This window comes from Eptatretus burgeri, chromosome 3, assembly GCF_056783735.1.
Source record: "Eptatretus burgeri isolate ZD-2024b chromosome 3, Ebu_testis_v1, whole genome shotgun sequence".
Lineage (NCBI taxonomy): Eukaryota > Metazoa > Chordata > Myxini > Myxiniformes > Myxinidae > Eptatretus > Eptatretus burgeri.
In genome coordinates, this window is record NC_140963.1 from 34,716,195 (window position 1) to 34,729,667 (window position 13,473).

General features: G+C 45.9%; 1 protein-coding gene across 1 annotated transcript in view; it reads left to right on the forward strand.

The window, feature by feature from the left end:
* Nucleotides 1-2,994: 2,994 nt before the first annotated feature.
* The window catches only part of LOC147029664 (activin receptor type-2A-like), a 176,856-nt gene continuing 166,377 nt past the window's right edge, over nt 2,995-13,473 (forward strand). The window contains exon 1 of the mRNA XM_085872135.1: nt 2,995-3,351. Within this exon, the coding sequence (XP_085728261.1) occupies nt 3,243-3,351 (109 nt within the window). The 5' untranslated portion in view covers nt 2,995-3,242. The remainder of the gene's footprint in view (nt 3,352-13,473) is intronic.

The following is a 13,473-nucleotide window of genomic DNA, read 5'->3' on the forward strand; positions in this document are numbered from 1 at the left end:
GGTGGGCTTGCGTTTTCCGTGCTGCTGCCGTAAGCTCTTCTCAATGAAAAATGAATTTTCCCAACCCCCAAAAAATTCCGGCACCCCCACGTTTTCGGTCTCCACAATTTATAAATACGCCATGCGGCTACCCGAAAAATAAAAACACGTGTGACTGCTACATTGTGTGACCGTGGAAATACTGTGGCTGCTTTATAATTGCGAGTGTCCGTACATTTTGTAGACCCTCCGGGTGCCAAGCCAAATGTGACTTAGGCCTTCCCTCGTGTTTTCACCTTCATTTTTTTTTAATCATCTTGTGTTTTAATTATCAACAAAAAAAGCAATCCGATCACGTGGTGTGACGGACTGTCGGGCAAGGATTGAATTTCACAGCAAAACCGGTTGTAATTTTTAATATCCATGATTACGTCACTCCGATGGGTTTGATGAAAGTGATTGTGGTTCTGGGGGCATCATGTTTGATGAGCTGCCCTGGGGGCAGTGCTCTCGCAGAGTGCGCGAGCGATCGAAACCCAAGCCGGAGCTCGAGCCTGTGTGGGCCTTTGGATGTGGCGATTGTACCAGTTTACATACAACACACCGCCACCGAAGGTCATTTACTCATCTTATTTTACCTTAAACATGGGGAATTTCAGTTTAAAGTGTCTTGACAGTGGGTTTTCTTTGGGTCCACGAACGGATTAATTCACTTTCCATTATTTCTTATTGGGAAAATATTTTTTGAATCCGAACTTTTTGCAATCCGAACAGCCTCCTGGAACGAATTAAATTGGGATCCTGGGGGCACCACTGTGTATAGGCAAACAACTATACTCCGATCTCTAGCAGTAGCGCACGGTGGACGCACGGTCGACGCAGACTGCCACGGAGGCCGTACGTCGGTGCATGGCGGGCGTTGGGGAACCGTGTGTCGACCCTGCGTTGCCCGCAGGTTGTCACACAGACCGCAAGGCCACCGTACGGCGACGTGTAAATAGTGCGGCCGCCGTAATTTTTTGGTGGTTGAGAAAATTCATTTTTCATTGAGAAGAGCTTATGGCAGCCGCACGGAAAACGCAAGCCCACCGCACGCCCTATGTACAGTCGACATGGAACACATCTACGTCATAGCTTGGCTTGTCTAATTGCTACGGCGAGCGTAGAAATGAAAAAAAGTTATAACTCCGCGATTTCATTCCACGGCGACCCTACGGCCTGTAAAATATAGCCAAACGGCGTAGGGCCTCCCTGAGGCCACCTCAGTTTCTCTGCGGCCGCCGCACGTTTCTGTTAATTCAGAGGGCGTACGGCCGCCTTATCCTCGCCGTAGAGCAAATGTGACAGGCCTAAGTCAGAACGGTAGTACAACCCTGAGCGGTTGCCGTCTACAACCTACAACCTAAAACACAGGTCTTACCGGATTGTTATTTTTTCGGAGACACCATCTCCTTACTGGATGGCCGTTGGCTCCCTAAAGGAGCTCAACTGCCCTTTGGCAGGTGTTGTTTTTCGTCTTGCAGGGTGTCACAGTCACCCTCTCCACTGGCAAGCCAGTGAGGGTAGTCGGTTTTGTCGTCGACTACTCGACCATGAGGCAGGTAGCACTGGGTTACATGTTACCAGTGGCAGTCAAGAAACCTGATTGACCTGACATACATTATGATATCCCAAAAAGTTGTGGACGAGTTGGTTAGGTGACAAGAACAAGCGGATTAGATTTTGGTTCATATCCAGCCCATCAGTGGGATACAAAACGTGAACTGTTCAGCCTGGCGTAGGTATGCGCGCTACCGAGTGCTGTTCTACTTTGTGCTGTTTTCCAAAGTGTCGCTCGATGAGTGATTTTTCATTTGTTTGTTTGTCGCACTACTCCAACAGTTCTGGACTGATTACATCCAGACTTCCTAAATCAGATCAGCATGACCCCACTTAATGTATTGGGGTGTTTTAATTTTTTTATTTGTCGATGGTCTTGGGGGTTTGGGGAGGGCATAAGGGGTGATGCTAATTCTCAATGTAAATGTGTATCGTGTAGCGCTGTCTCCAGGTGGGCGAAGGTATTACAAGTCTCCACCATTTACAGTGCAGTGAGGTGTTTTAAATTAAAGCAGAAGGTATGTTTTTTCTTCATGCACGTGTTGTAGAATTTTGTAGTTTACATTTTAACCGACTCGATGTAAATCCTGTTACTCAAATGAAAGCCACAATTAATTCACTGTCCACACGGAAAGTACATTACATCAGATAATTTTATTATTTTACTTGGTACCAAGGAGTACAAGCCACCGAGATGGTAAACATCTTCAATGATTTACACTAAAACAAGATTACATTTTCTGGCATTTATAAGCTTTTGGGAGAGTGGAGGGGGCTGATAAGCCTTAGGCAAAGAACTCCAAAATGCAATATGTGTCTCCGAGGTGAAAAGCGAATGATGTAATCATGGCAAAAGTTGGTGTTATCAACCAGGTCACTTTGTTCCATAGCAAGACATTCCTTTTATCAACATTTAGGTCAAAAGACTCTTGGCGAAAGGAAAGCATCACTGACATCGAATTTGACTTATAGCATAAAAATTAAATTTATAAAGCACCAGCAACAATTATAATTGAGAGCACATTAATATAATTATTTTCTCCCACACACGTAACCCGGGTTATTTATTTATTTATTTATTTTGCCTACACAGAGCTGTCAGTTGCCTATACACCGCCAAAATGTAGGTATGCGTCAGAAGAACGTGTTGCAGGCTTGGAACAAGATCGCCCGTCAGGCGGGTACTCTGCTCATAAAATAAATCGACAGCCTCTTCGTTGGAATCAATAAACAACTTTGGCAAACGTTGTGATAAAGTATACAAGAAGCACAAATTTCCTTGTAAACCGTTGACACATTTACAGGAATGCAATGCTGAACAAAGTACTTGTCAACACGCCGTGATTGACTGCCTGAACCGACTGGCCGAGTCAGCAGGTCACTTTGACATGGACTCGATTTCGTTTCATTTCTCCTCTACTGAAGCTGCTGAAAGCCTTATTGTGTCCGTTTAAAAGAAGCACCAGATGTTTGGTGTTATATACTAATAATAGGTTAGGAAAGCAGTCAGTAAACTGCTACTCACCAACCTGAAATTGGAAAAGTGTGACCAGAATGGACAGTTCGCTATATCTGCTGGGAAATTCGAGCTTACGATCCTTTGAACAAGCATATAAACGACTCCAGAGCACTTGACAGCAAAGCCGAGCTTGTGTGAAAGGCAAATGGGTGTTATCCCTGGGTGTTGGAAGAACAATGTACCCACTGCCACTTGTAAGGAATTTATTGATCTCCTAAATTCGGAAGGACCTGACACATTCATTCGACCAACAGGTGCGTGAAACTTGCTTATTCACTTATTGTCTTTGTCGTTTGGTGGCCGGGACAGACAACCTGTGATTTGATGTGTGACAATCATTGTAAAATTGTGTATGTATATATATATATATATATATATGTATATATATATATATATATATATATATATATATATATATATATATATATATATATATATACTGTATAAAAATTGCATACAGTATATATATGTAATTTTTAGTAGCGAGACGTCTCGCATAGCGAACGCTGCTCATCGAAAGCTCGGCGTTGTTGTTCTGCTCTTTTTTTTTTCTTCTTATCATCATCATCATCATCATCATCATCATCATCATCATCATCCTCCTCCTCCTCCTCCTCCTCCTCCTCCTCCTCCTCCTCCTCCTCCGACAAAATCTTAACCTCTCGGACTCGGCTCTTGTACATACACGATCCGGATCTCCTTAAATACTAAACACCTGTACACATCCTCGCATTGACGGTGCCTTTTCAGAGCGTCTATCGTGAACTTTTAAATATTGTTGCGGATTCGCGCCCGCCGGCGTGCGAACGGCCACGTAACTCGAATCGCGGCACGTCGCCCACCGGACGGACAATCCCGTCGTGACCCTCTCGGACTAACGCCGGGAACTAGTCACGGGTGGGCCTTTCGGCCTCACCACGATCGTGCCAATCGGCCCCCCGCGTGGGATAGGGTTGCTCGCCAAATTCGACCTACCTAAGTACCCACACGCAGGGTAGACCGGGCGATCGCACCTCGCCGCAGGTCGACTTCGGACACGGGCCACTTCAAGCGACCCGTTCCGTACTATCGGGATAACCGAGCGGTGTTATCGTCAACCCCGACGGTTCGATTAATTATCGGGCGTTTTAGCCCACGACCAACCCTTTACGTGAAGTAAGATGGAGATTCAATAAAGGAAAAGACGAAGCGAAACGGGAAAAACAGTTCAACATAAAGCACATTTATTTCGCGATGGCACACGGATAGCACACATATACAATTATACACCAAAAGCAAATGTAAAAGAAGAAACACCACAATAATGCACAAAAAGCAAATGTAAAAGTGAAACACACACTGCAGATTTACTACCGACTACCGAGCACACGGCAACACTTATACAGTTTTACTTCACAGACGGCGCCGACAACACATATACTCAAAGCAAAAGAAAAAGGGACCACCCTCCACTATGAGGGGCAGACGGGCCTGGGGCCGAGACCGCGTCGAGCCTACCCGTCTGGTGATGAGCCGCAAAATGGCGGTGGCGCCCCGACTCCGCGGGCCTCGCGGACAGTGTCTGGAATGGGGTGGGAACGGGGCCCCCTTCTCGCACTATCTCAGCGCGGGGGGGGAAACAGGAGGGGGTTGTTGATGCTTGGGGGAAGGAGGATATCTCCCTGGTTCGGGTCCCGCGACGAGCGTCTCCACCGCGACCTCGGTCGCGTTATCGGCCTCCCCTCTCCGCAGCTCCCCGACTTTGACACGAGCGCCCCCTCGACTGCCTTCGCCGCCGCCACCTCTCCAACTCTCCACAGCTCCGTCCAACTGCTTTCTCCGACTCTTCTCTTGACTGGCTCTTCCCAACTCCACTTAACTGACTCCTACTACTTCTTCCCAACTCCACTCTACTGTCGGCGAGCGAACTCGGCCCTTTATAGCCCCCGGGGCCTCGCTCCTTCACCTTCGACCCTTTACCTCTGGCTGGCTCCCCATTGGACAGAGGAAAAGTGGGCGTGAATGCTTTTTGATCCATGAATCTGCATATAGCGATATTACTCCGACGCACCTGGAGGCGGGGCCAAATCGCCCCATGCTCGCTGATAGGACAGAACAGAAGTGGGCGTGAGTCGTTTTTGATCCGATTTCTTTGGAAAGGCTGGTGTTTCTGCACCCGCTGCTCGGTGCGCGCCCTGCACGAGTCCAGTATCGGTGCCCACAAGCGGCGCGGGAATGACGGTGATGCGATGGTTGCGAGAGCGAGATGTGACGGCAAGGGTCGTGGCTGTTGGCGTTGTTGTTGTCGTGAAGCGGCGTTGCGGCTGGTGGTTGTTGTGTGATGGCTGTTGAGACGTGGTTGGTGGTGGTAGTAATGGTAGTAATGGCGGCTGGTCCAAAATAAAGATAGTAAAAGAAAAACGGCTATCTAAAAGGGTCGCAGCCCGCATGAATGACATTTATTCCCTCTAAACAACGGGTTTGGGCCTAACTACACATATACTTACAGAAATATCTCACCTAAGGGACCTGAATGCTGGTTTGCGAATTTCGTCAACCACAACAATATATTCGGACATTTGCTTTAAAGTTTCGAAAAGTTCACGTTACTATTTAAAGATTATTCCATTTAATGTGTTGTAATTTCGAAAATACACGATTTTCTCGTCATGAACAGGCGCCTCCATGACGGGACTCGCTATTGGCTCCATCAAGGCACGTGACGAAATATCGGAAGTTGTTGTTATTGCCTTGAGGACGCGGCTCTTGGCCACATTTTTCCTTGTTCATATTGAGGTGAAAATTGTTGTTGACGTTTTATTTTGAGCGTTTCACGTTTTCGCTCGGTAATTCTGACAAATAGCTGCTTTTTGCCGTTCGTCCAGCACCACAAACATGGCATCGTAAGCCAAGGAATAATGGCGGGACGTGCGGGTTGTCACGGCAACGGTTCGCAAATGGGACTGGGTGGATTTGGCTGGAGTTTTCACCCGCCCAGACGGGCCGCCAATAAAAAGAGGACGAGAGGTCCGTTCGTGTCAGTCCCGTCAGTCAGACGGCTTTACCAGTCAGTGAGTCGATGTCAGTCAGACGGCTTTTCCGGTCGGTCGGCGCCAGTGAGTTGGTGACAGCCTCAGCCCCTCACGGCGCCTCAGCACTTCACAGTGCCTCACAGCTCATAACAGCTGTCCGTCGGTTGTGGCTCCTGGTGGCTCCTGGCGGTGGGTGATGCTCGGACCGGTAATGCTCCTTCTGTTCGAGACCTAGTTCTTGGCGTCCCTGGTTCCTGGGTACTGGCAACGGGCAAGACACGCTCACACATTTCAGGACGTTTTTATTCGACGTTCGACTTCTATTTGGTGAGCGAGACGATTTCTCTTTCCCTCCTGAATGATCTGCTGGGGACCCTTGTCTCTGTTTAATTGGATTCGCTATATATGAGATATCCCTAATTGTCGGGTTTTCCGGCTGTCTGTGTGTGTGTCTGTGTGTCTGTGTGTGTGTATGTGTGTCTGCAACGCGAGGCTCCACAGCACGAACCAGCGAACCGATTTCGATGAAACTTTGCCAAGAGGTGGAATATATACTGGGAATGTGCGCGTTTGAATTTCGTTGCCTAGCAACCACCCGTTGCTGCGTCGCAGCCGAAAAACCGCGTACAGTATTTTCAATACTTGTCCTTCAGTTTTGAATGTAGAGAAACGAGACTTCGGAATTAAACACTTCGAGATACTTAGAAAATTTTACTCGAGCCGATTTTTGATTGAGGTTTTCTTTTTCAAATGGTAGTCCTTCAAAATCGGGTATCTATTTACCGTCATGTAATGTGTGTATACAGTGTTTGTAAGGAACTACACCGTCGTTCCACCTTCGATCTCTCCTCGATCCAAACGTTATTGACCAAAGTGAAAAGGATCCAAAATAAATGGAATCACCGGCATTTCTGTCTTTGTGGATTTCTAATAATATAATATGTTTATTTATTTACCGAAAACGATTCCACGATCCACACAACACCTTTAATTATTTATTTATTTACCGAAAACAATTCCACGATCCACACACCACCTTTAATTATTTATTTATTTACAGAAAACAATTCCACGACCCACACACCACCTCCAATTATTTATTTATTTACCGCAAACTATTCCACGACCCACACACCACCTTCAATTATTTATTTATTTACCGAAAACGATTCCACGACCCACACACCACCTCCAATTATTTATTTACCGAAAACTATTCCACGACCCACACACCACCTTCAATTATTTATTTATTTACCGAAAACGATTCCACGACCCACACACCACCTTCAATTATTTATTTATTTACTGAAAACGATTCCACGAACCACACACCACCTCCAATTATTTATTTATTTACCGAAAACGATTCCACGACCCACACACCACCTTCAATTATTTATTTATTTACCGAACACGATTCCACGACCCACACACCACCTTCAATTATTCATTTATTTACTGAAAACGATTCCACGATCCACTCACCACCTCCAATTATTTATTTACCGAAAAGAATTCCACGACCCACACACCACCTTCAATTATTTATTTATTGACCGAAAACGATTCCACGACCCACACTCCGCCTCCAATTATTTATTTATTTATTTACTGAAAACGATTCCACGACCCACACACCACCTCCAATTATTTATTTATTTACCGAAAACGATTCCCCACCCACACACCACCTTCAATTATTTATTTATTTACCGAAAACGATTCCACGACCCACACACCACCTTCAATTATTTATTTATTTACTGAAAACGATTCCACGACCCACACACCACCTCCAATTATTTATTTATTTACCGATAACGATTCTACGACCCACACACCACCTTTAATTATTTATTTATTTACCGAAAACTATTCCACGACCCACACGCCACCTCCAATTATTTATTATTTTAAGTGGGAGTGGCGTAGGTAAGTGGGTGAGGCTTATGAAAAATAATGTGTGGCTCAGTGGTCAAACAAGAGCATTGAGAGAAGTTTATCGTGTTTTCCGTGTGTGTGTGTGTGTGTGTGTGTGTGTGTGTGTGTGTGTGTGTGTGTGTGTGTGTGTGTGTGTGTGTATGTGTGTGTGTGTGTGTGTGTGTGTGTGTGTGTGTGTGTGTGTGTGTGTGTGTGTGTGTGTGTGTGTGTGTGTGTGTGTGTGTGTGTGTGTGTGTGTGTGTGTGTGTGTGTGTGTGTGTGCGCGCGCGCAACTCAAGGCTCCACAGCACAAACCAGCAAACGGATTATTTTTCAAATGGTAGTCCTTCAAAAATAGGGTGTCTATTTACCGTCATTTTTTATGAGGAGTGCCAGTTGGCAAAATATGCAATAGGAAAAATCTTTCCAGGCAGAGGAACAATTGTATGTGAACCAATACATCTTGGCAATGAATCTTCGTCGTTGGATCGGTCAGAATGAAAAGCATCGTATCCAGCCCTTCAATCCTAGCGAATCCCTCGTCGCCTACCGGCTTGTTGTTAAGTAAGTCAATCCCAAATAAGCATCTGTTCTTTGCCCCTTTTCCTATCAGTGCCTGATTGATAATTATTTATTTGCTTGCGAATAAATTGATTGCTTCGAATTAACTTATTTTTACCTCACGAAAAAAAGAAGTTCTTTCTATTTATTTATTTTCTTATTAATAAATTCCTTTGCTGGCATTTCAACCTGTCCGTGCTTGTCCTTTCTTTCCATTGATCCAGCATTGTCCGAACCTATATAGACTGTGAGGTAATTATCACACAAATTGACCAATTATAATTGTCAGCACGCACCAGTGGTTAAACGCTCGACCGCCCTAATTAAGATCTAAACAAGATAATATTGGTGCTTTGCCGAGGGTGCCCTCCCCGTTCAGCAAACTACGTGACCTCCAGTTAAACGGCGTAATTAGACGGTGGACACTGGAACTCATGGTTCACTGAGTGGCATTCGTGGTTCGAAAGCAACCCACTGTACAATAAAGTTAATTGTGAGCAGTGGCCCCAGGTCCGACTCTTCCGAGGACAACCGGGGATAAAACCCCCTCATAATACACTCGGTACCCGTGGCCGTAACAATATATACATATATATATATATATATATATATATATATATATATATATATATATATATATATATATATATATATATATATATAATATAAATATATGCACACACGGTGGGGAGAACAAATATTTGAAACACTGCTGATTTTGCAGGTTTTCCCACTTACAAAGCACGTAGAGGTCTGTAATTTTTTTTTATCATTGGTACACTTCAACTGTGAAAGATGGAATCTAAAACAAAAATCCTGAAAATCACATTGTATGATTTTTAAATAATTAATTTGCATTTTATTGCATGAAATAAGTATTTGATCACCTACCAACCAGTAAGAATTCCGGCTCTCACAGACCTGTTAGTTTTGTCTTTAAGAAGCCCTCCCATTCTCCACTCATTACCTGTATTAACTGCACCTGTTTGAACTCGTTATCTGCATAAAGACAGCTGTCCACACTCAATCAATCAGACTCCAACCTCTCCACAATGGGCAAGACCAGAGAGCTGTCTTAGGACATCAGGGACAAAATTGTAGACTTGCACAAGGCTGGGATGGGCTACAGGACAAGAGGCAAGCAGCTTGGTGAGAAGGCAACAACTGTTGGCGCAATTATTAGAAAATGGAAGAAGTTCAAGATAACAGTCAATCTCCCTCGGTCTGGGGCTCCATGCAAGATCTCACCTCGAGGAGCCTCAATGATCATGAGAAAGGTGAGGGATCGGCCCAGAACTACACGGTAGGACCTGGTCAATGACGTGAAGAGAGCTGGGACCACAGTATCAAAGAAAACCACAAGTAACACACTACGCTGTCATGGATTAAAATCCTGCAGCGCACGCAAGGTCCCTCTGCTCAAGCCAGCGCATGTCCAGGCCCGTCTGAAGTTTGCCATTGACCATTTGGATGATCCAGAGGAGGAATGGGAGAAGGTCATGTGGTCTGATGAGACCAAAATAGAGCTTTTTGGTTTAAACTCCACTCGCCGTGTTTGGAGGAAGAAGGAGGATGAGTACAACCCCAAGAACACCATCCCAACCGTGAAGCATGGATGTGGAAACATCATTCTTTGGGGATGCTTTTCTGCAAAGGGGACAGGACGACTGCACCGTATTGAGGCGAGGATGGATGGGGCCATGTATCGTGAGATCTTGGCAAACAACCTCCTTCCCTCAACAGGAGCATTGAAGATGGGGCCTGGCTGGGTCTTCCAGCATGACAACGACCCGAAACACACAGCCAGGGCAACTAAGGAGTGGCTCCCTAAGAAGCATCCCAAGGTCCTGGAGTGGCCGAGCCAGTCTCCAGACCTGAACCCAATAGAAAATCTTTGGAGGGAGTTGAAAGTCTGTGTTGCCCAGCGACCGCCCCGAAACCTGAAGGATCTGGAGAAAATCTGTATGGAGGAGTGGGCCAAAATCCCTGCTGCAGTCTGTGCAAACCTGGTTAAGAACTACAGGTAAGGAAACATCTGATCTCTGTAATTGCAAACAAAGGTTTCTGTACCAAATATTAAGTTCTGTTTTTCTGATGTATCAGATACTTATTTCATGCAATAAAATGCAAATCACTTATTTTAAAATCATACAATGTGATTTTCAGGATTTTTGTTTTAGATTCCATCTTTCACAGTTGAAGTGTACCTATGATAAAAATTACAGACCTCTACGTGCTTTGTAAGTGAGAAAAGCTGCAAAATCGGCAGTGTATCAAATACTTGTTCTCCCCACAGTATGTATGTATATATATATATATATATATATATATATATATATATATATATATATATATATATATATATATATATTGTTGCAAACCGAGGGTCAGGTGAGAAGATCATGAAGGGGGAAGCTATCTCAGGTTCCCACCAGACTCCCCGGAATCGCAGGCCGTCACACATGGATAATTCCGTTACGCGGCTGGTTGCTAACCGACCGTGAACGCCAATAACTCAACCACGTGACCCAGGGTCCTCAGTCTAGTTTATCCGGTTACATAAGAAATAATCAAGTGATCTAATTACCGGGGGACACGCCCTCGGTACGCCTTGTCTGAAACAGCAAAGAGTCACTGTCTGTCAAGACATTATCGAGCGCCTCGAGGATGATCCAGACCTGCTCGGGAGAGTCATTACTGGCGATGAATCGTGGATATTCGAATACGATCCCGAGACCAAACGGCATAGTCATCAGTGGAAAAGTCCGGCATCACCAAGACCAAAGAAAGCAAGGATGTCGAAGTGGAAGGTCAAGGTGATGCTCATTGCATTTTTTGACATCAAGGGCATCGTCCACTTCGAGTTTTTTACCACAGGGTCAAACAGTGAATCAATACGCGTACAAGAAGATCCTTTGGCGCCTCATGAGATCAGTCCGGGACAAGAGGAGTGATCTGTGGGAGAACAACGTCTGGGTGCTCCACCATGACAATGCCCCTGCTCACAGTGCCCTGAGCATCCGACAGTTTCTGGTGGAGAGGAAGATGCCAACTCTGGAGTAACCGCCATATTCGCCAGACTTGGCCCCTTGTGATTTTTTTCCTATTCCCCATGCTCAAGGGGATGATCATGGGGACCCGGTTTCCTGATGTGGAGGCCATCAAAAGGGCCGTGACGACGGAGCTCCAGAGGATTCCAGAAAAAGCCTTCCGGGGGTGCATCGAAGCATGGAAGAAGAAGATGGACAAGTTTGTGTGAGACTGGAGGGAAACTATTTTGAAGGGGACAAGCTGTGATTTCAATATATTTTTTTGAATCAAATTTCTGTGAAGTCAGTCCTGTTACTTTTTAGACAGACCTCGTACACACACACACACACACACACACACACACACACACACACACACACACACACACACACACACACACACACACACACACACACACACACACACACACACACACACACTGTTCCGGGGTCGGGTGAGAAGACCACGAAGTGGGGGAACGCTACGTCGATTCCCACCAGACTCCCCGGAATTGTAGGCCGTTGCTCACGGATAATTCCGTGATGCGGCGGGTCACTTAACTGACCGTGGACGCCAATAACTCAACCGCGTGACCTAGGGTCCTCCTGTCTAGAATCAAGTTATCTAATTAACCACGTGGTTTAACCACCGGGGAACCACGCCCTCGGTTCTCCTTGTCCAAACCGGATCACTCTACCAACTACGGATCACCTTTCCGGTTCGGATGCAGCCGAGCGGCACCGCCAAGGACGTACCCGCTAGAAGGAACAGATTGTTCCGAATAAAGACCCGGCTAAACTTGGATCCGAACCATGCTGGACCAATGGAGGAAAAGACAAAGGCGAGCTGGGATTATTTCTACAATTATTATTTATTTACAATAAGCGAGGAAAAGCATGTGGCACAACAAAAGGTTTATTGGGGATGTAATGCAGGGAAAGATGAGAGAGGTGTGGGGTGCGACAATTATACAAGCAACTTACAAAAGCAGACGCAGTGCAGACTTGACGCGAGATTAATAAAAGCAATAACAATCACAACAATTAAGATCTTATACAGGCTTATCTAACGGACAGGCACCAACACACTCAGACACACACTCAGACAAAATAAACCCAATGAAAGGCAAATGACTTTTGCAGCCAGGTAGGGAGGGAGTTGAGGTCACAGTTTTTGGGACCTGAGAGTTTCAGGGGAAGGGATGCTCCATGGTGTGGCACCCGACAAAAGCTGTGCAGTTCGGTCCACAGCCGCATGTGTGGTAATCGTGTCTGCAGCAGGAGCTTGAGTGGAGGAGAGCGGTGTCCAAAATGGCGAGAGTTGAGCAGTAGCAGGACCAGACAAGAGGTTTGGTCGAGGTCATGTTGGTGGGGACCAGTAGGTTGGCCGTCGAAGTGAGACGTAAGCAGAGCCAAGCAGCCGAAACACCTTCACAACAACTCCTTCAATTCCCTTTCGCACTTCTCCTTCCAACGGCCTCCCACAACAACAACAACCTTCCCATCCAATGACAACCTTCCCATTCAACTCAATACCTTCGCATCCAACAACTCCGACCGACTTCTTCCTTTCCATCCACCCCAACTTCGCCCCAACTCTGAGGATTGCTCCGTACTTTATAGATCACGGAGCTCGGGGAGGAGCCATGGTGAAACTGACGTCATCGTCCGATCCGAGCATCCCGATTGGACCAGGCCTTCATGTGGTCCGCATTTCTGTGCGGGGTTTCAGCCAGATGCTACTTTGGCCCGCCCACGCTGCGTGTGTCTGGGTTTGGGAAGGTGGATGCCGATGCGGCTTCCATAGCGAATGTCGGGATTTTGTCTTGGAAAACGAATCGCTGGATAGACA